This window comes from Phycodurus eques, chromosome 3 (genome assembly GCF_024500275.1).
Source record: "Phycodurus eques isolate BA_2022a chromosome 3, UOR_Pequ_1.1, whole genome shotgun sequence".
In the NCBI taxonomy this organism is placed as follows: Eukaryota; Metazoa; Chordata; class Actinopteri; order Syngnathiformes; family Syngnathidae; genus Phycodurus; species Phycodurus eques.
Genome location: NC_084527.1, coordinates 22,375,897 through 22,403,850, shown reverse-complemented (window position 1 = coordinate 22,403,850; position 27,954 = coordinate 22,375,897). Strand labels below are relative to the sequence as shown.

At 38.5% G+C, this 27,954-nt stretch overlaps 1 protein-coding gene across 1 annotated transcript; it reads left to right on the top strand.

Annotated features, from left to right (window-relative positions):
• Positions 1-27,557, top strand: ppil2 (peptidylprolyl isomerase (cyclophilin)-like 2). Its single transcript, XM_061672710.1, has 20 exons — positions 1-123; positions 330-379; positions 1,137-1,182; positions 1,286-1,348; positions 1,421-1,472; positions 5,665-5,716; positions 5,847-5,938; positions 8,158-8,247; positions 8,323-8,398; positions 8,466-8,626; positions 11,367-11,442; positions 15,871-15,977; positions 18,839-18,928; positions 20,961-20,994; positions 23,567-23,684; positions 23,812-23,868; positions 25,277-25,349; positions 25,591-25,653; positions 25,737-25,879; positions 27,352-27,557. The coding sequence occupies exons 1-20, from the start codon at positions 92-94 to the stop codon at positions 27,455-27,457; spliced, it is 1,581 nt and encodes a 526-aa protein (XP_061528694.1). The 5' UTR covers positions 1-91; the 3' UTR covers positions 27,458-27,557.
• The last annotated feature ends 397 nt before the right edge of the window (positions 27,558-27,954 follow it).

Below are 27,954 nucleotides of genomic sequence, written 5' to 3'. Positions count from 1 at the left end.
TGAAGAAGAAGCACGTCAACATACGGGTTGTCTGTGGTTAACTAAGCAGCATTCCCCGTAAAAGCATTATTATTATTTGAAAGACGCAAACATGGGGAAGCGGCAGCACCAAAAGGACAAAATGTAAGTTTAACCTTCACATAAGTATGCGACAGAATCATCTCACAGCTTAAACGCGCCTGTTTTTGTTGTTTTTAGCATCAGTGGCTAATGCTAGCAGGCTAACTATTACGAACTGTCTTAATTTTGCCAATTCAGACGTATTTAACAGTTATTTCATCGCCTGTTTACCTCCATTAAAGCATAATTTTCCTTATTCTTCAACACAGGTACATTACGTGTACAGAGTATACCAACTTCTATGGAGGCAAGAGGGCAGGTAAATTGTATGAGCCAGATGTGGGTTCAAGTACATTTTTAAAAGAATAAAATATTTGTTAGCCATTGCTTCATCTGCGGGTGTAATGAACATTGAACTACTTTAATACTACCCTGGATATCTGCTTTAACTGCAATTAAGCGAAATTTTCTACATATACAGAGAAATACTCATATTAGATGGATGGATATTTTATTAATCCAAAGGGATTTTGCAGAATATTTTTGTTTTTAAATCAATGAATAGTATGAAGCAATTAAGAAGGAAATGGCTGTGGTAAATTACCAATGATTATAATATAGGTACACACTGGAGAGTTAAAATAAATGATTATACTACAAAACAAAAGTTGTAATATTATGAAAAAAAATAAAAAAAATTTCAGGAGTAATTTACATTGTTAGTTACATTGATTTTTTTTCTAAATAAAATATTACTTTAGTTTTGTTACATTAAAAGAAATCTCCAATAAAATCAAACTTTATTCTCGTTGCAGTGTTTACGACTTACATAAAAAAATGACTTTATTCTTATATAATGCACTTTTTTCTTGTAATTTGTAACAGTGACAAAAAAAGTCGAGAAAAATATATTTTGTAATAAATGTCTATGTCATGCTAACATTTTCCCTCAGCTGTGATATTCCACCTTTGCCCATACACATGTATATACAGTATATTTGAATTAAAGTCTATTATGCTGAATATGTAACTATTTAGTGTTGTGTTTGTCAACATTGGTTTTGCCTGGCTGTCAGAAATCCCGCAGGCCAACTTCAGACGTCTTCCGTTCGACCACTGCAGGTGCGCCATTTTGTTAACTGGCTTTCTGTTGAATGAAATCTTCAGTAAACATTGAAACTCACTCGTACACTCAAACCATTAACCATGTTTTCTACTTCCTCAGTTTGTCCCTTCAGCCGTTTTCTTATCCCGTGTGCACTGCAGATGGCGTCGTCTTTGACCTGCTGTGAGTACATTCACATTTGATCACAAGCAGATTTTATCAAATATATTTAGATGTGCCCTTTCTGTCTTTTAGGAGCATTATTCCATGGATCAAGAAGTATGCAACTAATCCCATATCTGGAGAGGTAACATGAACATGGAGACTTAAAAAAGAAAAAGACCATGTACTCAGTAGTGGTGGAACGTTGTTTTGAAAACTGTCCAAACGGTTTGGTTCAACTGTTTCGGTTTGGTCCCCATGTGTCCTGCGCTATACAAGTGAAAGCCCATTTACTATTTACTTCAACAACCTGAGGATACGCGATGGTAGCATGCAGCTAGCCAGCACCTTTAAAAAGTGAAAGGCATATACACAAATGGTTAAAAATTTTTACACTCTTTACCTGATTTGGATGTGTATGCCCTAAAGGTCAAAGCCTAAAGCACATTTAGTTTGTTTTGTTTCAAATCAATTGTGGTGCTGAGAGACAAAAAGATAAGATTAGTGTCCATGTGCCATGAATGGAGAGATGTAGAAGTTCATGGAGTGAACTTTATGCATAAGCTGCACTCATTCACAATGATTATCATCAGGTAGATACAGTGGCGTGAAAAAGTATTGCCCCCCTTCTGAAATTCGTATATGTTTTGCATAGTTTCCTGACTTTAAGATCATCAGACTAATGTAAATATCAGACAAATATAACCCAAGTGAATTCAAAATGGTGTTTCGAAATGGTGATTTCATTTATTAAGGAAAAAAAAAACTATTCAATGTTACCTGGCTCTATGTGAAAAAGTAATGGCCCCTTGAACCTAATAACTGGTTTGGCAATCCTCAGCAGCAACAACTGAAACCAAGCGTTTTCTGTAACTGGCAATGAGTCTTTCACATCTCTCTGGGGATATTTTGGTCCACTCACAGAATTGTTTGAATTCACCAAAAATGGAAGGTTTTCGAGCATGAACGGCCTTTTAAAGGTTATGCCGCTGCATTTAATTCAGATTCAAGTATGGACTTTGACTAGGCCACTCCAAAACATTGATTTTGTTTGTTTAAGCCATTCAGAAGTTGACTTGCTGGTGTATTTTGGGTCGTTATTCTGCTGCAGAACCCAAGTGCACTTCAGCTTGAGGTCACAAACCGATGGTCCATATAATATTCTTCCAAAAGTCTTTGGAATAATTCAGATTTTGTTTTTGTTTTTTTGTTTTCCCCCCAAAAGTAATATGAGCCTTTATGTTCTTTTGGTCAGCAATGGTTTTGGCCTTGGAACTCTGCCATGGATACCATTTTTGCCCAGTCTCTTCCTTTTTGTTGTGTCCTTAACACTGACCTTAACTGAGGAAAAGGGAGGCCTGCAGTTCTTTGGAAGTTGTCCTGAGTTCCTTTGTTGCCTCATGGATGAGTTATTGCTGTTCTTATGGGTTAATCTTTGTAGGTCGGCCACTCCTGGGAAGGTTCACCATTGTTCCATGTTTTCTCCATATGAGGATAATGTCTCTCCCTATGGTTCACCGGAATCCTAAAGCTTTAAAAATGGCTTTTGTAACCCTCTCCAGACTGATAGATGTCAATTACTTTATTTCTTGACAGCTCGATTATTCTGTAATTTCTTTAGATCATGTAATTTTGTTGAATCTTTTTTAGATCTTTTGTCTGACTTGACTCTGACTTGGTGTGACTGTGAGTACGAATATTTGTTTGTTTATATGTGCCCTGTGATTGACTGGCGACCAGTTCAGGGTGGACCCAGCCTCTCGCCCGAAGATAGCTGGGATAGGCTCTAGCACACCCGGGACCCCAGTGAGGATAAGTGGTACAGAAAAAGAATGAATGAATGAAAACCACTGACTTCCTTCCCGGAATATTGTCACTTTTCTCTTGAAAAAGATGTGATTTCCAACTCGTAGTATTAACAATAACGTTGAAAAATAACTTTTTTTGAAGAGTGTACAACTTCTGACTCATTATATTACCAAAAAGTTATGAAATAATACTATATTTCTCTAAATAACTTTTAACAAACACGATCAGAAAAAATCTTGAAAAAATAGTTTTCTAAAAAATTACAACTTAAAAAAAAGCCTGACTTTAAACTTCTAATTTTGATCAAAATATATTTTTGAAAATAAAATAATTATTATAACTAGGAACAACTTTGTTCTCATAATATTATGACTTTTTTTTAATCCGAAAGTACAACTTCAAACAAGTTATTGTAACACATAAAACAATACAATGCAATAAAAAAAATACAACTCAAGTCTCATAATATTGTCACTTTTTTAAAAAAAGACTTTGGATTCATGGTATTAACAGAAAAATATTGGTAAAAACTGCATTTAAAAAAAACCAAAACGTCATATTAACAATAAATGATTGAAAAAAATATTGAAAAATTACATATGGTTTCTCTCTTAAAAATGACTAAATTTGTAATATTAAAAAAAATAAACTTTATCTCAATACAAATTACTTTGTTCTCGTAGTATTGTGATTCTCAACTCGTATTTATGAACAACTATCCCCCCCAAAATCTTGAACATAATAAAACTTTAAATGTGTTATGTTGACAAATGTCATATTATGCATTTTTTCTTAAATATGACTTTAAACTTTTGTTACTAACCAAAAATTACATACAAAATAAAAACATTTAAATGTGATGACTTTTTTAAAATATGACTTTAAACAATGAATATTCAAAAATAAATTACTAAAAAAAAAAACTTTTGATTCTTAAAAAAAATGGATCATGTAAATATAAATGTATCACTGGGACCAGGGAGGTTTACAGAGGTATTGCTGGAAACCAACATTGCAATAATTTCCTGTTCCATGGTTTTCATCCTGCGTGGAACGGTGATTGGTTAACAAATAGGACTCACAATTCTGAGGTCGTTGGTTCAAATCCAGCCTCTGGCTTTCCTGTGTCGAATTTGCATGTTCTCCCCTTGCCTATGTGGGTTTTCTCCGAGTATTCCAGTTTCCTCTCAAATTCCCAAAATATGCATGGTACAGTCCCCTCCAAAAGTATTGGAACAGCTAGGTCAGTTCCTTTGTACAGGCTAAAAATAAACTAGCTTTTTGATTCAAATATACTGTGCACGATGGCGACCCAGAGTCAATGTCTTTTGCGAAGCCGATCAATGCAGTCATTGATCTGATTGGCGAATTATGACATTAAAGCCGATCAGACGATCAGCATAAAATGCTAATTATTGGGCCGATACCGATCAGGCTGATAAAGTCGGTGTAAAGTCTAATCTGGCCTTCCGATTCTTTTTGCTGATGAGTGGTTTCCATCTTGTGATAATGCCTGTATAGTTCTTCTCTCAGTCTTTTTCGAACTGTGGATTGTGATACCTTCACACCTGCCCTGTGGAGGTTGGCAATGATGTCACTGACTGTTGTCTTTGGGTGTTTCTTCCCAGCTCTCACAATGTTTATGTCATCTACTGTTGATACCCTTGGCCAACCTTTTCGATGTCTGCTGCTCAGTTCACCAGTCGTTTCTTTCTTTTTCAGAACATTATTTGTTATTATTATTAGCCAATTATTTGGCTATGCCCAATGTTTTTGCCATAGCGCTGATCAATTTTCCTTCTTCTCTCAGCTTCAAAATGGTTTGCTTTTCTCCCATAGACAGCTCTCTGGTCTCTGTTTGCTTAACAGCAAATGCAGTTTTCACAGGTGAAAGCCAAAAACAAGCACTATCTAATGTTTAAACAATCTAAAAGGCAGCACCTGAGGAATAGAAACAACCATCAGTCAAATGTTCTAATACTTTTGCTCACTTGAAAAGTGTGTGGGTTCAAACAAAAGGTGCTCTGTCCTGAGTTGTCCAACACATCTAGATTTGAAATAAATGCATGAAATAAATGCAGGAATTATGAACTTTTGTCTCATATTCATCTTTTGATCTGAAACCCAAATTATTTCAGTGTACAACAAAAACAAAGGAATTGACCTTGCCATTCCAATACTTTTGGAGGGGACTGTAGGTGAATTCAAGACTCCAAAATTGTCCTTAGGTGTGAATGGTGTGAATTTTTGTCTATATGTGCCCTGCGATTGGGTGGTGACCACTTCAGGGTGCACTGTGCCTCTCAGCTGAGATAAGCTCCAGCACACCCGCAAACCTAGTTAGGCTAAGCTGTACAGAGAAAGGATCAATGGTTATCATCGTACTAATCCTCTTTGCCATCACTCGTTCGATTGATCATAGTTTAAACTTTTTAAAAATATTTTTCAAGAATGTTTTGGTTGAAATGTTGCCACTTGAAAGATATTTTCTGTTGTAGCTTGACTTTTTTTTTTTTTTTTCTGTGAAGAAACTCGAAGCCAAGTCGCTCGTCAAGCTCAACTTTTTCAAGAACAATGAAGGTAATCGTCAATAATTAAATATATTATATATTAATATATGTATGTTGTTGTTTTTTTGCCTCAAGGTGCTCCACTGCTTCGTAATGAATTCATTAGACAACGAATTTTCCTTATTTTTTTTTTTTTTCAGGCAAATACCACTGTCCCGTTCTGTACTCTGTCTTCACAAACAACTCTCACATTGTCGCAAACAAAGTCACCGGCAATGTCTTCTCCTATGAGGTTGGTCAACAATAAAACACACGCACGCGTTCACACATTCAAACACACACACACACACACACACACACACACACACACTCAAGAGATTAATATTAGAATGTTACAGAAAAAATACAAGTATTCAGGAAAAAAATAGAAAAAGTAGAAAAACATTAAGAATTAATACAAAGCAATTACACAAAATAGCCAATTATTAAAAAGAGGTATAAGGGATTAATATAAAATGTTTAATGGAAAAATACCTGGCCATCCATCCATCCATTTTTCGTACGGCTTATCCTCACTAGGGTCGCGGGCGTGCTGGAGCCTATCCCTGCTGGTTCGGGGCGAGAGGCGGGGTACACCTTGGATTGGTCGCCAGCCAGTCGCAGGGCATATATAAACAAACAACCATTCGCACTCACATTCACACCTACGGGCAATTTAGAGTCTTCATTTAACCTATTATGCATGTTTAGAAAATACTAGGAAGAAAAACACAAAAGGAAAAATAAAGTATTCAGACAAAAATATTTGATTAAATGAACACAGGACAACTGGACAATTATTATAAATGTAAGAAAAAAGACCACATACAGTCGCTCAACCATTATAGGTGTCAAAAATATTCAATTAATATACAGCTATGTTGATCATGCATCCATTCATCCATTTTTCTACCGGTTATCTGAGTCCTCATGTTCTGTATTCGAAATGAACAGCTGGGCGAGTTCTCAATCAAACACGCCAGGTTCGAGTCAGTGCGAAAGCTCGAACAACAGTGCAAGCAGACACGTTAGCCCAGCATCGACAATCCATTCACAAATTGTGACATAATTTGCCTGCCGCTGCCTCCTAGTCTTAGTAAAGCTGTCTTCGCCATCTGTCATCCATCGCTTCCACGCTGCTCACAACTTCACTTTGAACGCCCTGTTTACACCGATGTCCAGCGGTTCGTCAAGCCTCCCGGAATGATGGCAAGCCCCGATTTATTCTTTGCTCATTAATCCATTGCTCGAGTTGGTCTTCCAACTCGGGCCACCTCGCCTTGTTTCCGCATTTTGTTTTTCTTTTTTTCCCGCGAAAACCCATCTTCGTCTTCTTGACTTGGCGAAGCTCGTTTTCCTGCTTCCTCCACTTGCGAACCATGTATTCGTTGATCTTGAATTCTCTTGCGGCTGCTCGGGGGTCCTTAGCCAAACCGATGTTGTTTTGATGCACACCCCGGAAATGCTCCCAGTCAATAAAGCGTCAAAAAAAGAAGAAGTAGCCCTTCACAGTTATCAGTCTCTGTTTCAAAAACGTTGGTGAGTATAACATTACTCCCTCTCATGCTACAATAATCAGTTGATAAAAAGTAACTGGGAAAAAATTATTTTGCAATAAACTTTAATGCAAAATATATTTTAATCCAATTATTCAATTAATCAATGGAATAATCGATTCTAAAAATATTCAATAGCGACAGCCCTACTCGCCATATCTTTATTCACTTTTTGCGGCTTCACTGAATTACATATTTTTATATCATACATATAATATATGTATAATATAAGATTTTATTAGTACCACAATGGAGAAATTTGCAATATCACTACAATATCTAATTTTATTGCAGATATTTTTCAATATATTGCAGGATTTTGCAGTGATTATTTTTCCAACAGATTGTTAAAGCAGAAGCTGGAGGAAAGAGTACATTAAAGACAGAATGTCCGAAGTCAAAATATATATGATTAGTATAATCAATATATGGTCACTAGTTTGTCTTTCGCGGGGATCGTCTGGAGTGTTATTCCCGCAATAAACGAGGGATTACTGTATTAGAAAAAAAAATATGGAGATAAAAATATTAGACAAAAATAAAGGAAATAATGGACAAATATTAGATGAAAAATACAGAAATATTGAAGAAAAAAAAATTAAGCTAAACAAAAATATAAGATGAAACAATACCAAAATTTTTGATGATAATTCAATGTTAAAATATGGAATCTTAGATTACAAAAACAAAATTATTGAAAATAACAGAAATGATACTGCATTTTTTGTGTAATATTTTTGTATGACCAATCCAGAAATATTATATGGAACAAATTGTAAAACATTTAAAAATACTGAACGAAAAATAAAAAAATATTGGAAGTCTATATTCAAGAATACGTACTACTCTCAGAGATGCTTAATTCCGCTAGCGCTAATTATCTGCGTGTCTCTGTCTGCTGTGTACGTGTGTTCAGGCAGTGGAGCAGCTCAACATCAAGACCAAAAGTTTCAAAGATCTGCTGACTGATGAAAATTTTACCAGAAAAGATATCATCACACTTCAAGTTGTTTTTTTTTAATATGTCATTTGAAATACTAACCAACTAGAAACTTGATACTCATTAATTTCTCCCTGCTAGGATCCAACAAACCTGGACAAGTTCAACGTCTCCAACTTTTTCCACGTGAAGAACGACCTCAAAGTGCTGGATCCAGGTCAGATGTCCATCAGACCTTTGCTTCTTGTATGTTTATTTACAAATAATGTGTTTGTTTGATCCAGACGAGGAGAAGGCCAAGCAGGATCCATTGTACCACCTGAATACCACCAACCTGGAGACCCGGGAAACCCTGGCCGAGCTGTACAAAGACTACAAGGGGGATCAGCTACTGGCTGCCACCATGAAGGAGCCCGAGGCCAAGAAAACGGACAAGCTCAACATGGTAAGGAAGTGCAGTAGACATTGAAAATTGGTTGAATTCAGATTTCCGACTTTAAAGAGCCAGTATTTACACGAGGCTGCCATGTCTATGTAATGGCCCCCTAAACTTAATATCTGGTTGGACCATCCTCCAACAACTGAAATCAAGCCTTTTCTATAACTGCCAATGAGTCTTTCACATCTCATTGGAGATATTTTGGCCCACTCTTCCTTGCAGAATTGTTGGAATTCAGAACATGAAGGGCCTTTTTAAGGTCATGCCACTGCATTTCAATCGGATTTGAGTCTGGGCTTTAACTAGGCCACTCCAAAATGTTCATTTTGTTTTTTTAAGCCATTCAGAAGTTGACTTTCTTGTGTGTTTTGGATCATTATCCTGCTGCAGAACCCAAGCGTTCTTCAGCTTGAGCTCACAAACTGATAGCTGAACATTCTCCTTCAGGATTTTGTGTTAGAGCAGAACTCATGGTTCCATCAATCACAGCAATTTGTCCAGGTCCTGAACGAGCAAAGCAGCCCAAGACCATCACACTACCACCACCATGTTTGACTGTTGGTATGATATTCTTTTTCTGAAATGCTGTGCTACGTTTACGCCACATGTAACGAGACACACACCTTCCAAAAAGCACTATTTTCATCATTCCATGTAATATTCTCCCTAAAAGTCTTGGGAATCATTCAGATGTTTTTTTTGCAAAAGTAAAATGAGCCTTTATGTTATTTTTGGTTAGCAGTGGTTTTTGCCTTAGAACTCTGCTATGGATGCCATTTTTGCCCAGTCTCTTCCTTATTGTTGTGTCATGAACACTGACCTTAACTGAGGCAAGGGAGGCCTGCAGTTCTTTAGAAGTTGTCCTGAGTTCCTATCTGGCCTCCTCCAGTCATTGCTGTTCTCTTGGGGTAATCTTTGTAGGCCTCTCACTCCTGGGAAGGTTCACCACTGTTCCATGTTTTCTCCGTGTGATTGTAATGGCTCTCTCTCCCTATGGTTTGCTGGAATCCTAAAGCTTTAGAAATGGCTTTTGTAATCCTTTCCAGGCTGATAGATCTCAATTACTTTATTACTTGACTGCTCGACTATTCTGTAATTTCTTTGGATCGTGTTATTTTGTTGCAGCTTTTCTAGATCTTTTGTCCGACTTGATTTTGTTGCGACAGATTGTGTTTAATTGATTTCTTGATTGAATAGGTCTGGAGGTAATCAGGCGCGTGATCAGTGAAAATTAACCAAAAATTGTGATTTGCCATAATTAAATAATGATTTAACGAGGGAGGTAATTACTTTTTCACACAGGTAACTGAATATTTTTATATATTTAAAAAAAAATGAAATCACCATTTTAAAAAAAACAGCATTTTAAGTTGACTTGGGTTATATTTGTCTGATATTTACATTTGTTTAATGATCTTCAACATTAAAGTGCAGAAACTATGCAAAAATAAAAGAATTTGAGAAGGGGGCCAATACTTTTTCACTGCACCGTATTACCAAATTAGAGAATGCAAATATAGAGACATTTTAATGCACATCTAAAAATTACACAAATATGAAATTGTTTTTTTGAAATGATGTAAAACCACCAAATATTAGAAGACAAATAAAATTACATGAATATATAATGTAAATCTACAAGTATTTGATAAAACAATACAAAATTAGGGTAAAATACAAAAATGTTTACACAAAACAAAAAATAGATTAAAATATACATTTAGAAAAAATACAAATACTTTTGAAGAAAATACACAAATATTTGGTAAGAATGTAAAACAAATTATGAAAAACTTACAAAGCTGTAATGTGAAATGTATATAAAAAATGCAAATATAGTAGACAAAACAAGTGATGCGTACAAAACACACAATATACATCATTATTTAAAAGAAAAACAGACAAAACAATTAAGTTAATTGGAACACTTGCTAAAATATCTGAAAAAATAGATGTTTAGACGAAAACAAAAAAATAAGTTCGATATAAAATACACAATTATTTTAAAATATTAGACCAAAAAAACTTGGATAATAGGAAAACTTACTAAAATAGAAAACAATACAAAGCTATGAAGCAAAAGAATCAAGACAAACAAGAAATCACCCTTTTTGACAAATGATGATGCGACTTGATTTCTATCACAGAGTTGCAAAGAGAAATTAACCAATTTTAACAGTCAAAAGAACATGCCAAATTGATATTTTATAATAAATATTTATATTTTTTAGCAAAGCTTTTCTATGGGTGTGCTCTCTTTCATTCATGATAAAAATAAATAAAATATAGTATATGTCTGCTGTGTTAGCACCCCCCATCTATATGCCCACTTAACTGCAGAGGTGCAGCCGTGTCTCGTTTGGCGGAGGAAGTGGAAAAGAATATAGGTCAGACGGTGCAGCGTGAGCTAATGTCTGCACGACAACTAGACCATGTTTCTACTTATCAATGATGACGATGCTGATAATGACCTCGCAGTGTTTTCATGGAGGGTTTATGAGGATTTGTCATACTTACTAGTCATAAAGAGTGTCGAATCCATCCATCCATCCATTTTCTACACCGCTTATCCTCACTAGGGTCGCGGGTATGTTGGAGCCTAGCCCAGCTAACTACAGACAGAGGTTTCCTTTATGTGCAGACTGTGCATTTAGGTCGACCTAATGACATACATAACTCAGGAAACTTAACAGTAATTATTCCAAAGTAAAGAACAATGTCACCGCCTTGCTGTTTTGTCCTTCAGGCACACTACTCGACGGGCAGGGTCGCTGCCTCCTTCACGTCCACGGCCATGACGCCAGCCACCACCAACCAAGCAGGCAAGTCAACTAAACCACTCTGTTAACACAGGTGGAAGAAGCGCTCACAAATACAGATACTTGTGTTAAAAAAAAAAAAAAAATCAGGCTTAAAAATCCAGACTTTGAATGTGAGGGAGAAACACTGTGGCAGCAGGGAAACATCTACTGGTGCTTTGTCACAAACACTGGGCAGAGCCAATACAACAATTTGGAATCTCCAGAAATATAAAGCAATGACTGGTGTACTCAGCAACAGACATTGAACAGATTGGCCAAGGGTATCAACAGGAGTTGATGATAGCTGTAAAGAAACACCCAAAGATGACAATCGGCATCTGCTGTAAAGAGCCAGGGCTGGAAGTTACCGATTTCTTTTTAAATTCTTTTAAATTAGTGAACAGATAAGTTCTCAATGGACAGTTTTGTTATTGTGAGAATAGCATGATTATTGCTGAAGCAATAATAGCCTCTTGGAGGTACTGTATACGAATGTAAACATTGGATGGATGGGGATAGAAGTGCACGGTAATATATAATGTTTTTCTAACAAAAACCTGTGGGAAAACCGACAGAAACTACTCACGGCTGTTGAGAAGGACTCTGCGAGCACAGAAAATAGTTTTTTCGGTATTCCTGCTTTCACCTCTTCGCACCACCGTCAACCGTCCCTAAAAAGTTAACTTCGAGGCCTGAGAGCTCTGTTTAATTTCCACTCCTGACTGCACACTGGAGTCACCAGGTTAAATAAGCATGTCCTCTGAGATACTGTCACTCTCTCCATCAAAGACGATGTCCAATTTAACCGAGTATTTGTGGTCCATGATTGGCGAGTGTGCTTGTCATTGTGCAGCTGCAGGGGACATGCACAGCTCTGTCTGAGTGGATAAATCGGACATAAGTGGTGAATGCTGTACACTTAGTACTTTATCACATTTATTAAATCATAAAATAGATAGATTAATAGTGAAAGAAGAAGCGGCTCGCTAAATAGAGATGATGTGGGCGAGAAAAAAAAAAGCGAGTGTCTATTTTAAATGATTCTCGCTGACTCCATTAATTTTTATGTACTCTGGGTACATTTTGGTCACAAGCTTTGCTTTTTCATCCACAGGCACATTATACATTATGATTATAGTTAAATATTGATGTAAAACAATATTTGATGCTTTATATACAATTTATATTGCTTCAGAGTCAGAATCATCTTTATTTGCCAAGTATGTCCAAAAAACACACAAGGAATTTGTCTCCGGTAGTTGGAGCCTCGCTTGGGTGGCGTAGTGACACGGCTTCCTTAAAAAAAGGAAATGTTTTCATGATTGAAAGCTTCTGTGCATTTAGATAGGCTGTAAGCCGCAATGGTGTTTGCCAATGATTAAAATTATGCAGCAAAAGAAGTGGTAGACTGATCGGCCATTCATGAAAACAGTTGCCAAACCACGCATACTGCGCACACATGCTATGATATGGACCAATCAGGGTCAAGCTTTTTTCCATATTTAAATTGGGAAAGACGACCGATCTATTCAAAGCAAAGCTCATTTACATGTAACATAATAGAGTAATCCGACCCACTGAAATGCCAGGCGGAATAGACCAAATTGAATAGCTTGAAAAATTGACATATTAGGCATTTTCATCCAAAATGATCATGCAAACCCAAAAAAAGGCCATCACAGATGATAAACATTCAATAGATAAGCAGTGATGGAAGGTGATATTTAAAAGGGTATTTGATGCATGGGTTTTCTCCAGGCACTGCGGTTTCCTCCCACATCCCAAAAACATGCATGGTAGGTTGATTGAGGACTCTAATTTGCCTGTATGTTTGAATGTGAGTGCAAATGGTTGTTTGTTTATATGTGCTCTGCGATTGGCTGGTGACCAGTTTAGGCGGTACGGATTTGAACATGGGTCCCCAGAACTGTGAGGCAGATCTGCTAACCACCGTGCTGCCTGTGTGAAAATGTGCCGCAAAATTTTGATGTAGCCTCTCTTCACTCGTCCCTCGCCCCTCAAGTCTCTGACCAAAGCCACACCCTCAGTAACGTGCACGAGCATGATTCTCAAACATGGCCAATCATCATGGCATGTGATTGTGATTGTGCGTAGTCGTGATATTGTAAATAGAGAATGCACATCCAGCTTTAACAAAATAGCACTGGTAGCAATACTAAATGATTATTAACACTGTAAACAGTTTGACATAAGCCATGGCTGCTATGTTGATAGCATGACTTCTTAATGGCGTGTTAGTATAACACTAAATATTAGCAGTTTGAAGTTTTATTTTTTGGGGGAATATTCAGTAAATCAAAAAGAGGTGATAAACGTACCTGTCGAGGAGAAATTTTGTTAATTCCATGTTGCTTCTGAATACTTCGAACTGCCTCAAGTCCCTTTGCTCTGCTTCTGTTTGCTTGTCTTGTCCAGTTGTGAGCAAACAAGAGATGGTAATTTTTTTTCCCTGCCAGACATCATTATGAATCTCCTGAAGCGTAAGCCACCAGGTTAGAGCAAGGCTGTGTGCGCGAAAATGCATGGCAAATGATTGACACCTCGTCAGTCACGCCTTTTGACTCTGATAGGTTGTTCTTTCTCGGACACGGTGGTTCCTTTAAAAAAAAAAAAAGTTAAAAGAAAATACAAACTCCCCTTTTAATAAAAAAAAAGTAGACTTTTTACTGTCAATTATATACTGTACCTGCTCAAGAACTTAGCATAAAAAACAATGTTTTTCTTTATTTATTTTAGACAATTTAAATGAAAAATAATAAAGAAACAAGAAATATTTATACTACTAACTTCAGGTTACCGCTATCTACAGGCCTTGAGTGGAACTTGTCTTGCATGACAACTTGTCCGTCAAACAAATCAGACTGATGTTCGTCTACCAATGAAATTTATATTGATATCTCAGGGCTCTACACTCACTTTTGCACTGGTAGCACTGGTGCAGCCACCTTTTTCAGGTGGTCGAACATTTTCACGTCCAAACATTTTATCAACAAATGTCTACTTGATCAACGCTAGTCATACATGATGAAACTTGGAATGCTAATCATCCACCAAAACCTCATGCCAATTGCAAAATATCTTTTAATTTAACATTTGGGTATAAACTGTATTTTAAAGAACACATTTTACATAAATAAAAAAAATAATGTAAACTGTACATGAAAGTCACTTTTTAAATAATGGAAGTAGTAGTATTTGGATTTCCCTACAGTCCATACAGCATAAAAACGTATTCATATATGATAAAACACTGTAATTGGTTTTTGTTTTGTATTTTTTTATGAACAATACAACAGGCACCGCACACAGCTGGCAACATGTTTTTAAGGAACTTTGCCCCCGCTGCACACTGTAAAAAATTTGGTGTTGAATGAAAGTTAAAAAACGAAAAGATGTAACTATTTCCACGGATGTTTTGAAGGTATGTATTTCAATTCAGCTAGTGTTGAGTACATGCCACAATAATTATGTAGCTAAATAGAGATAAAGTTACAAGTATCTGTGTAAATTGTTACTTTGTTTTTAAGTTGAGCAAACACCTCATGTTTTACAGTGTGGGTAGTGAGACTTATGACGCGATGCGGCAATGGTGTGTCCAACTTCCACTTTGAGTCGGAATTTATAAAACTTGCGACACGTAAAGCCAGAGTTGTGTGCTCCCCGCACTTATCAGCCTTAAAAACGAACAACAAAACATCAGAATCAGAATCAGAATCATCTTTATTTGCCAAGTATGTCCAAAACACACAAGGAATTTGTCTCCATGTAACTATCTATACAGCTAGTGTTTTACGTGAGAAGCAGATGGGATGAGTTCCATGTCGGGCTTGTGAGTTTCATCTCCCTTGCCGAGTTGGAGATCCGACTTCAGGAAGATGAGGTGATTAAAAAAAGTGGGGTGGATGGCTTGATGTCATGTCATTATGAATCTGTGTGAGTAATCAGCACTATCTGCGCCCTTTTCAGCGGCACGTCCTTGCCCGACAAAGCAGGGGATAGCTCCGCCACGCGAGGGGGGGGAGGGGGCTGAATCTACACGTGTGCGGGCGCCCGTTGGCAGTTCATAACAACAAGAAGCCGCTCTTTCAACCACCAAAAAGATGGCGACTTTCAACCACCCCGTCTTATATAGTGAGACCGTGTAAAGGAAGCATTAAAACATGCACTCGCAAAAGTGCGACCACATGAAATTTTGACTCCCACACGTATGCGACTGTTTTGATTGCAGTCTCCAGCCATGTATCTTCTATTTTGAGGTTTCCACATAATTAAATAAGCTATCTATATTATTAGAACACCTCTGTGTGTGGTACGGGGCGCTTATTAGTTGTCGCGGACTACCAGACAATGACGTTATGTTATCCTAAAATGCGTGGGAGTTGCAGTGGAGCACGAGCGCACACATCTGACTTGTTCGTTGTGTCGTAGACGCCATCGCTGACGACACTGTGCGCTACAGCTACATCAAGAAGAAAGGCTACGTCCGCCTGCACACCAACAAAGGAGACCTCAATGTGGAGCTACACTGTGACAAGGTATGTTTCTTTTTACGATTGGTCATCACCTCAGCCAATCAGAATGATGCAGACTCCCTTTCCCCTTCTCCCCTCCTGCTCCTCCAATGCTTCCACAGTGCTCTATTTGTGTCCTGCTGTTTAGGAATTGATGAGCGGCACTTGCATGTCGCATACACTCTCCATCACACAAATCCTCAGCTTACCTTCCTTCGCATGTCTCTGACCCCCGCCCCACCGCACACCCCACCCTGCAGAAAGGACGTGAGAGCCAGCGCGATGCTCATTGCACACGCTGTTACCATCAATGTTACTGTGGATACTCGTCAACTGACTGTGATAAAATAGCATTTGAGAGGTTATTCTGGGTGACAAACAACACTAATGTAGCCTGACATTATTGTCATGTTTCAGTTTAGGGGAATAATTAATATTTTTCCATACGGACTGGACTAGAATGCATCTGCAGTAATCCTCCGCTATGAGACAGAAGCCGAGCCCTGCCGCGAATAGCAAAAACCTAGTAATTGATATCTTCCTTAAATGTATTTAATTAATATAATTTCAGACTCTCATTAGATTATCCTTAAAAATAAACACCTTACATACCACTGTAATGACTAACATATTCCTGTAGATGCCAGGATTGCATCGCTTTGGATTTGAGATCAACACAGCTTTTGAGTAGTAAATAAAGATTAGTAGGTGAATCTCGGCTTGTCACGTCAGTTATGAGGGAGTGTAACAAGTCGGACAAGTTTAGGCCCCTCACACTTGTACAGTGTGTGTGTGTGTGTATATACTGTAAGTATGATATAAACACAGAATCTAGTGAGTAAGTGAGTAAAAAGTGTGTGTTGCGATTGTAAGAAAAGATAATGCAGTTCATGGAGTGAATGGCAAACGGCAAGTAAAAAAGCCACTAGCATTCAATTAGAGCCATGTGGTGAGTCACTGTTGCTCACGGAACGTTTCATAGTTGTATAACTGCAAAAGAAAGTTTTATTATATTACAAAAGCCCTTTCTAAATCTTTTTTGTTGTTTTATAGTTTAAGGTGTCAAAAAAGCAAAAGTCATTGCTATCTAATTCAATGTTTGGCTTGACGTTTCTTTCTGAAGAAGCTTGTTTTCTGTTTTTGGATAAAAAACTGACGGTTTTGGTGTAACCAACACACATTGTATAGCTCTATTCCTAAATAACAGAAAAATGGTGAAAGAAGAGATTTGACTCTTTCTCTTGGTAGGTTTTCTGCCTATTGTTGCAGAACACAAATATCTGTGGATTCTTGAAATATCAGTCAAAATGCTCTAAAATGGCTAACGGAAAAATATAGGGAACCCTGCTTTGAAAATGTCTGTCAGTGAATGAGCTAAGGACTGTCCCCTATATGTCAAAATTGGAACTAAACCTTGATGTATGCATATATTTTCTCTATTAATTTCTGCACTTAAAAATGAAGAAAAAATAGTGAGCCCACTCTAGATTTCTGTGGCTCGTGTGTGTAGCATGATCCCAAAGTGTGAAGATCGTTTGGAGGAGTTGCAATTGTTGTTGTTGTTTTGTGTTACTAGCCTAAAGATAGTTCAAGTGAGAGAGCCTTTAGGCATGTGAACGGTCGCCGCGGCTAACTTTGTTCCCACGTTGACATTGCCGATCGCAATGCAGAGCCTCTCGGCAGCACATATAAAAAATTATATTGCTGAGCATTCTGGAGCTTAAACTCTCACAAAGACACACACACACAGTCATGTTAAGGCTGTCAGTGTGGAGTTTTCTTAACCTGGATGTGCGCTTTTGAGATGAACAAAAGACGTTTTTGTCACATTGCTTTGATGCCTCTGGCAGCGCCAAATGTGACATGACTGACGTCAGTGCTGCTTGTTCTTTGGGAAGGAAGCTTCTGTTTCTGTAACACACACACTTGACCTTGTTGGAAAGATAAAAGGTCCTTTAACACTAAATTAAAATGTCTCGACAACTTTATTAAACCAGTGATTGTTAAGTGGTGGGTCAGGGCCCAAAATTGGTGTGTAGGTTGCAAACAAAAAATCAGTATAATCAAACACAGCTGGACTCCAATGAAGGTGTAGAACCAGCTCAAGGATGATCAGAAGAAATGGACAGAGCCCGAGTTAAATATGAGTGTCGCAGCAAAGGGTCTGAGTACTTATGGCTGTGTGATAGTTCAGTTTTTCTTGAATAAATACAAAAATGTCAACAATTCATTTTTTTCTGTCAATATGGGATGCTGTGTGTACATTGAGGGGAAAACAATGAACTTAAATGAGTTTTGCAAATGGCTGCAATATAACAGAGTGACAAATTTAAGGGGGTCTGAATACTTTCCGTACCCACTGTACGTGCTTCTGATCAGCAGCAGCTAACACTGTTTGCTAATGCTAATCTGTGCGTTAAACACAACTCAATGCAGCTCTGCCTATCTTTTGGCTTTGACATGACCTTTGTTTCACACAGTGCAGTCCAGTTGTGACTGTAAAATTGTGGATCCTCACCCAGCCTTGCTGCCAAATCATGGGTGGAGAAAGTCTATGTGGGGGCATAATTATGTAAATTAGCCCAAATTATGACGTCACAATGCATTAAAACTCAGAAGGGCTCGTTGACACATTTTTAGAAATAACAAAATAATATATAATAAAATAAATAACTAAATATTTACTTGGTTCTTTAATTTCACATTTGATAGGCAGTCAGAATGTTAGTATACATTTTATTAACATGTATGTCATTCAAATTCATGAAAAATTCACTGAGAAATGAAAGACAATGCATTCCACTCTCAATGTTAGTAAAATTAATATAGCGTTTACATGCAGCATGTACCATTCAACATTCAGTGTTTTCCTTGTGCTTCCTCAGATTCCCAAAGCAGGGGAGAACTTCGTCGGCCTTTGTAAAAAAGGCTACTACGACGGCACAGTCTTCCACAGGTCCATCCGGAATTTCATGGTAAGAACAAAACAATTGATTTGCTCTTCTAAATTTCCCACGATGCACTGCATCAATGAGCTCAGCAATCAGGGGATTGAATTAACCTTAAAACACATTTGTTTGGATTCCAAAGCTGTCTTCTCTCGTGTCAAACTGTTCCGTAAGTGTGAACTGATAAAACATTAAAGCCTACATGCTCAAAATAAACCAAATGTATATTTTGGAAACTTTGATGAGATGCTCACTTTTGATTGACACTTTCAATCAACGATGCTTGAAAAAAATGCTAGTGTAGATGCATTTTGAATGTGGTTTTATGCTTGATGAAACTGTAATGTACCAGTATTTCCACGAGGTAGTGTGCATTTTGAATGTGGTTTTATGCTTGATGAAACTGTAATGCACCAGTATTCCCACGAGGTAGCGCTACTACACGCTAACAACAGCTGGGCAAGTTCTCCATGAAACACGGCAGCTTCCTTCTCGTCATTGTCAGAGTCAGTCTCGTTGCCGTGCGACTCCTCAGAAATTATGCCGGCTTTTACGAGAGCTCGAACAACAGTGCAAGCAGACACGTTAGCCCAAGCATCCATAATCCATTCACAAATTGTGGTGTAACTCGCCCGGCGCTGCCACCTAGTCTTAGTAAAGCTGTGTTCGCCATCTGTCATCCATCACTCCCACGCCACTCGCAACTTCACTTTGAATGCCCTGTTTACACTGATGTCCAGCGGTTGGAGTTCCTTCGTCAAGCCTCCCGGAATGATATCAAGCTCCGAGTTCTTGCACTCAGTCGAATGGTGACTGTAGAGGCGCTTCTCCCGGCTGTTCTTTGCTCATTAATCCATTGCTCAATTTGGTCTTCCAACTTGGGCCACCTCGCCTTGTTTCCGTGGAAACTCAGCTTCGTCTTCTTGACTTGGCGAAGCTCGTTTTCCTGCTTCCTCCTCTTGCGAACCATGCATTTGTTGATCTTGAATTCTCTCGCGGTTGCTCGATTCCCATGTTCCTCTGCGTAACTAATAGCTTGCACTTTAAACTGTGCTTCGTAAGCGTGTCTCTTCGTAGGTGCCATTTTCAGGGGTCTTTAGCCAAACCAATATTGTTTTGCAAAATGCACACCCTGGCGCTATATACCTACTGGGGGCATGCCTTTAGCGTCCTCTGTCACGCGCACCCTTCCCCCTTTAACGTCCGCATGCTGTCCTCAGTCACGTCCGCCTTTCCTCTCTATAAGCAGCCTGTCGGCAGGAAATGCTCCCAGTCAGTCAAGCGAAGTCACACAACAACATTTACAGATTTTGGAACGCTGTGCACACATAAGGCGCGCCGCCCCGTCCAATTTAGAGAACATTTAAGACTTAAGTGCGCCTTATGGTCGTGAAAATATGATAATTAATTCATCCATCCATTTTCCTCCCCTTATTGTAAATATATTTTAAAATGTATTAAAATAAAGGAAAATTGTCTTATTAATTGGTTAATTCAATTTAAAGTAATACATTTAAAATTAGTGAATTATTTTAATGTTAAAATAAACTGAAATTAATTAATTAAATAAATAAAGTTAATAGAATTTTGTAAATACCCAAAATACTGTTAAAATAATCAATTTTAATCAGTTTTCATTTTTTAAATGTATTTAATTTAATGACTGGTAAATTGTTATATTTTGTTAGAAAATATTCAAATAAGCAAATATAAAAACTGCATTAAATTTGTTGATTAAAATTAAAGTAATATAAATTACATTTTAAAACTAGAATTATTTCAATATAACAATCAATTTAGCTAGCGCACATTGTGTGGTTGTAAAGTAATGCGCTTCAGGCTTTTACAGATAAAAGCTGCTCTGTTTTTATGGCGTGTACAGAAAAAAAATGAGGCAGTCAAGTCTTTTATGATCTTCTGACTGACTCAATGTACAATGTGTAAGAAGTAGGAGGCAAGCTCTTATGGTCAACAGACCAGCTGTGTTGCGTCAAAGCTGAAAAGGTGCTTTAAACATGCAGCAAAATTTCTCACATTTTTAAAAAATTTTCTCTTCCAGATTCAAGGAGGCGATCCGACTGGCACGGGCACAGGTACTGTCAGCCGCACACTTAAATCCTTGCATAACACACAGTCTGTGTTCAATTATTGATAGCTCCTTTTTAGGAGTGTGTAAACACAGAGGCCACATGTAAGTGGAGGGCACGTCTAAATTTATTCCGGAGAAAAGAGGCACTCAAGGCACGTGACCCAAAGGGAGGAAGGGTGCGGTGTGAGCCCGGCTGACATGCAGGGTGTGTCTTTTTTTTTTTTCTCTTAAAGCCGTCAAGTTGAAAGGGCAGCCAGCGACACAAAGTGTGTCTGTCCTCACATAAACGCTGGCACAATGACAGATTTATGAAGGTGCTGAGTTCCAGACCAGTGCCTGGCATTCTCCTCGTCACCTGGTCACAATGTCCACACCCGGCAAAAGATGAACATGTTAATTGTTGCCAGACATGCAACATGTAGCAAGCAGCAGCTGTAACAGTAAACCGCTTCCACTGCAACTTTTTTCCATCGTTGCTAACGTCATCATTTGGGCGAAAAAAAGCCCTAATTTAAATGTTTGCCTGGCAGTTTTTTTTTTAGTTCAAATACAAGAGAACCTCTAAAGCAGTGGCTCTCGACTGGTGGGTCGGGACCCATTTGGGTAGGTCTAAAACAGCGAATAAAAAAATTGCATCTGTTTTGTTATGAATTTTTATTTTTTATTTTTTAATTATTTTTTTTTAAATATAGTACAGAGGTGTGCTAAGGTCCCACATGGAACTCAGTAGGAAAGTGACAAGAAATGTTGCTTGCTTTCTAGACCCCAGCTTAAACTGTAAAATACTTTGCAGCTCAGCTTCTGGCTGACGGACGTCATGGCAAGCAATATGCCTTTGGCGGTACAGCAAACAAATTTAAATTATATTTAAAAATATATATACAAATATATATAGGCGGCATGGGGGACGACTGGTTAGCTGCCTCACAGTTCTGAGGACTGGGGGGGAGTTTCCATGTTCTCCCCGTGCCTGCGTGGGTTTTCTCCGGGTACTCCGGTTTCCTCCCACATCCCAAAAACATGCATGGTAGGTTGATTGGAGACTCTAAATTGCCCGTAGGTGTGAATGTGAGTGTGAATGGTTGTTTGTTTATACAGTTGTGCTCATAAGTTTACATACCCTGGCAGAATTTATGATTTCTTGGCCATTTTTCAGAGAATATGAATGATAACACACAATGACAGGTCGACTTGGCTTTGTGTTTTGAATCATTATCATGTTGGAATATCCAAGTATGTACCATGCGCAGTTTCCGGGCTGATGAGTGCAAATTTTCCTCTAGTATTTTTTGATAACATGCTGCATTCATCTTGCAAGTATCCCGTGCCTTTGTAGCTCACACATCCCCAAAACATCAGTGGTCCACCTCCATGTTTCACAGTAGGAATGGTGTACCTTTTATCAGAGGCCTTCTCGACTCCTCTCCAAATGTAACGTTTATGGTAGTGGCCCAAAATTTCAATTTTGGTCTCATCACTCCAAATGATTTTGTTCCAGAAGTTTTGAGGCTTGTCTCTGTGCTGTTTGGCATATTGTAAGCATGATTTTTTTTGTGGCATTGGCGTAGTAATGGCTTTCTTCTGGCGACTCCACCATGGAGCCCATTTTTCTTCAAGCGTTCTCGGGTAAAAATAATTGAACCACTGTGAATAGTAAACAGTTCCTGGACCTTCTGTAAGTACTACTCAGACCTGTAAATTGATTGTTATGTAAAAACCTGGCCGCCTCACTTTCTATACGTCAACCAAGGGGAATTTCATTATCAGAGGAAATGATCACCTACTGAGGTTGTTTATCTCCTTCCTGACACGTGAAGGTGAAATGTCAGCCATCTGATCAATTATGTACAAATGTCACCTGTCTTGTTAGCCCCTGACTGCTGGGTTTACATTTCCATTCACACTTACTGTCTTCCTGTTTAATCCTAATGGGGATTATTAAGGTTGACTGTTAGCAGCAACTAGTTTTTCTGAACAATAGTTTTGCTCATGGCTATTATACTGTCAGAATCTGATACCGGCCCATGCCTACGGAAGACATAATGATACCACGCAGCACGTTTTAAATAATTTGTCCCACTTCTCCTTTATATCCCTGGTGTCGGGCCGAAACCTTGTATGTCAAAAATTTGGTCAATTTCACATTTTTCCAAAAATCGATACTGCTGGTGAGTCACGTGGGTATGTTAATTATTATTATTATTGACCAATATAAAGGTTTGATTATGGCTTGCTCTCTTTGACGATGCAATGTTAATGGCTCAACAAGCATCTCATTTTTTTGGTTCCTGAGAAGTGATGGTTTGGGAGATGCAAGGTTTCTTCCTGACTGCAGCGATATGGGAAAATAGCCTTGAATCAATTGAATAATCCAGCAAGGGTTGGGCTAGGTCCCTTAAATCTTAATTGTTCATTTTATTAATCTGATGGGAGCAGGGCAGTTGTTTTTCAAGAGTGGAGAAGTGCAAACTCCACATTTTCTTCACTTTTCACTTCCTGTAGAAGTCCCAATACTTTAGTTTCTATGACTCCAACTGTATGTCAAGTGTCATCGTACATTTATTTTGTTGTTCCAGGTGGAGAATCCTTCTGGGGAAAACCTTTCAAAGATGAGTTCCGACCCAACCTGTCCCACACAGGCCGGGGGATTCTGAGCATGGCCAACTCTGGTCCAAACACCAACAAGTCCCAGTTGTAAGACATTACGGAATATTTACTGATAATGCCATTGTTTTTTTTTGTACTTGTTTTCACATTTTCTGTAAAGATATATATTTTAAATATCTACATTAATGGAATGTTTGCTTCTGTTTTCCATCAGCTTCATCACATTCCGCTCCTGTGCCTACCTGGACAGGAAACACACAGTGTTTGGAAGGTAAAAGCGTGCCTACACTTGATTTTTAAAGCATTTCCACACAAGACATATTGTTTTTTGTACTGCTTATTTTGAAAATTCAATTAAATTCAAATTCAGTTTCACCTAGCAGCATGACATTTACTATAATTTCTCATGTATAATGTGCATTTTTTACCCCCAAAAATTGTCAAAAGCCAATAGTGCGCATTATACATGAGTATAGGAGAAAATGAAAAAGACTCACATTTGATCAATGCATGCCGCCATCTAGAGGTTATGAAAAAGCTGTACACTTTCATTCCACTATGCCACCGCCACCTAGAGGTTATGAAAAAGGTGTAGACTACACTTTCATTCCAATATGACAGGGGTACATATGACTGCATATATCTACAATTGTGCTCATAAGTTTAAACACCCAGGGAGAATTTGTGAAATATTGTTTTGTTTTTGTTTTTTAATACGACTGATGACTGAACAACAACCATCATTAATTTATTCATGGTTATGTTTTGTTTAATGATAATGCTTTTCTGAAATGTTTGACAGCTTAATTTGAATCCCATTAAAATAAAATTAAATGTGTTTCGCCTAGCCCTTCATGTTTTTTTAAAAGAATTGTACACATCTTACAAATCCTGCCTGGGTAATCAAACAAATGAGCACAACTATGTGTGTTTTCTCATTCACTAAGTAAACGTAGGACTGTGAATTTCAAAATAAGAGGAAGTAATAAATAAACTATTGTGTGCTCATCTTCAGAATAATTATTTGAAAAAACTAACAAAATAAAGATAATACTTCGTTTTGATCATATGGGTAGAAGCAAAACCATGCATTGTCAAAATACATTATTCATAAGTAGAAGGGTTTTCCAGAATTTTGAGATCAACTTTGGGGGTGCGCATTATACACGAGAAAATACAGAAATCATGTCTATCATGAGAAGACCCACAAACAAGTCTCAAGGAGCCATGCCCGAAAAACACACAGGAAGTCATTTTAGCCATTTTAAGTCATATCGGCCATTTCCATGTTTTAATGGCCACTCCTAGAGGTTTTGTCTGATTGCTACCAAATTTGAACATCTTCCGCTGAACAACTGGATGATTATAAATTGTTAACCTTTTTAGTTTTTGTCATTGCGTGTGGACAGAACATGGAAGTGAAGTTTGGTGACATGCTGCAAAACATGAAACGCAAAGAATTCACACACAAGGCATCTTGTTTCTTGTACTGCTTATTTAGACAAATCAGCCCCCCAATGACAGTTTCACTGAGCAGCCTGAAATTTGGTAGGCATGTCTGTCATGAGTAGACCCACAAAAAAATCTCAAGAAGCCATGCCTGAAAAGACTTCCTGTGTCAGTCAATTTGGTTTGAAGCAGCCATTTTAAGGTCATTTCCACATTTTCTCATTAAACAGGGTTGTCGGTGGGTTTGAAACGTTGACGGCCATGGAGAATGTGGAGAGTGACACCAAAACCGACAAACCAAAGGTAAAGAGCAAATTTTTCTAGACTCGTTCAATAAAAAAAGCTTTGTTGGAAGAATGTAACAGTTTGTTGGACTTCATGCAACATTGATGTGAAGCAGTTGTCAAAAACAGTGCTTATACAACAAAAAAATAGTCTAGTAGTACACAGGAAAGCAAAATTCAAGCATTTTCCCCTTTTCAGAGTAAATGGTTGAGTTTATATATTTTGTGTTTTCTTAAATGTGTATTTGTCTGTTCGACAGTCTGAGATCAAGATCCTAAGCGCAACCGTGTTCGTGGACCCATACGAAGAGGCCGACGCCGAGGTTTGTTCATGTTTACTTCAGCGGTGTCCTCGAAGCGTTAGAAAATGGAGCATGATTGGAAAAAAAAACATTTTGTGTTTCAGATCGCGGCCGAGCGTGAGAAGGAGCTTCAAAAGAAGATGGAGGAGGAGCAGCAGGCCAGTGCCTCCCTGAGGAAGGCCAAGGAAGAGCAGCCACCCAAGGCCTTCAAGCAAGGCGTGGGCAAATACATCAACCCCAGTGCGGCGTAAGTAAAACAGGGAGCGTGGCGGCGGGTGGGTGGCGAGCAAACAAGCGTGGTGGTGGGGCGCGAGCATGGTTCCGAGCGTGGCGGTTGAGCGGACGCGTAGGGCGAGCGGGCGTGGCAGCGACGACAGTGGCTTTGGCGGAGGGCTGAGCGAGTGAGCAAACGATGCGCCGGGCGGGAGGGCGGACGAGCGTACCGCTATTGTTTCGTGACAGGAGCGCAGCCCGCTTGGCCAGAGCACAGCGGGCTCGAGAAACTCTGCTTGCCGGACGGCCCGCCACCACAACTGATGGGACGCCCACCTCCATCGTCGCCCGAGTGGAGTTCATCATGCATTTTGCAGAGCTTATTTTGCAGTTGGCTATAGTGTTGTAGTCCGTGTTTACCTGCAAGTATCTCCACACAGCTAACATGGCTCCTACTCCACCTACTTGGAAAGTATATGTCAGGCTGGTAAAGTGGTATCGGTGATGTTGTATCAGAGTATTTTTATTAGTCGTAGTATTGGTGCATTCCTAACCCTAGTCTCTAACCTAAGACTAACTCGATCTAACCCTACCTAAAACCCCTGCCTCGAACCTGACCCTACAAGTAGCATTACACTAACCCTAATCCGATCACTGACCCCAACCATAACTGTACCCTCAAAGCCAGTGATTCTTAACTGTTACCCCCAAAAGTGGGTAATGAAGCCATTTTGGGTTGGCCGTGGACAGGTAATCAAAAATACACGGTGGGGTTGGTTTACAATGGTGCATTTCAAGGTTACAGTTGGCATAAAAATACATTTTCAAACGCCACGGGAAGTAGAATACAAATATTTACTGTAATTGTGCTTTTAGGACTGTGTTAGTGTTGGTAAAGTGATAGATTATGGCGTGTTCCAACTTGGGGTTACGTCCTCTCCAGCAGTGAAATATTTAATGTACTGTAGATCCCAGGTCAGACTTTCCTTTTATTTGGAAAATAACAATTTAACAGGAATGTGTCAGAAACATAATTACTTGGGGCATTTAAACATCTCAAGAATGCCATTGTTATTATCACGGCATCATTCAGACTGTTGAAACGGTTTACGGTTTGGTCAGCATCCTTCATTTCCTACAAAGTGATCAGTGCCAAAATACTCAAATTTGTACATGTGGTTGTCATGTTCACCCACAGTTTGTGATGAGGTCCTCAGAAAGGGACTTTGAACATGTAAACATTTGTAGTTATGGTTAGAAAAATGATACACGTGTTTTCAAAGGCTGTTTTGGAACAATTATTCTTTACTTCTATAAAAGTGGGTCGCGACTGAGCGACAGTAGGAAACTGCCGATCCCAGGGTGGCAGCAGTTCAGAACCACTGGTCTAAGCCAGAACTCTACCACAAACTTGGGTTCATCCAAAATTTAGATTAGACCAGTGTATCTTGTTTCAAATAAAATCATGAATGCGCCACATATGACATTTGTCTTGTTGTCCTCCAGGAAACGTACGACCACAGAAGAAGAAAGCGGACCTTCTACCAGCAGCGCCGCTGCCGCCAAGAAGCCAAAAGGAAAGAGCACCTTTGGCGACTTTAGCTCCTGGTAGCAGCGATATCGTCTTCCTAACAACCTCAATTCTATAGTTTTTACTTTTACTATCATAGTAGCTTTGTCAAATAATAAATACACGTTTCTTTTTATGTCCACTCAGCACTTACTTTATTTCACATATTTATAACAGTAATGTAAATAAATCAAATGAAAAAAGGGCTATCAACAGCACTTTAAAGCTGAAATTGACTTTTTTATCCTAACGGAGCTTAAATTGAGAATATGGATCAGGTTTGAGCTCCTGTTATCATTGAACTGTTCCTTCAAAGAAAGCAAGACAAATACTGTGCGCATGAAAAAGAAACAGGCTGTCGTTTCTTGCATTCAAAAAAGGCCAAGATGAAAGTGTGACACCGTATCTCTAAATGAGACTATTGTGAAACCGTAATCAAAAGCATCATGGGCGTAAGCAGACACCAATCATGAGGTCTTTCTGCAAGTGATGAACTTTTTTTTGTGGCTTAGTAGCCATACAACACTGACACTCACTCC

Coding starts and splice junctions, on each gene's coding strand:
- ppil2 (XM_061672710.1), top strand. CDS start 92: ATGGGGAAGCGGCAGCACCAAAAGGACAAAAT. Junction 124..329: donor CAGCACCAAAAGGACAAAAT/GTAAGTTTAACC, acceptor TCTTCAACACAG/GTACATTACGTGTACAGAGT. Junction 20,995..23,566: donor TCCGACTGGCACGGGCACAG/GTACTGTCAGCC, acceptor TTGTTGTTCCAG/GTGGAGAATCCTTCTGGGGA.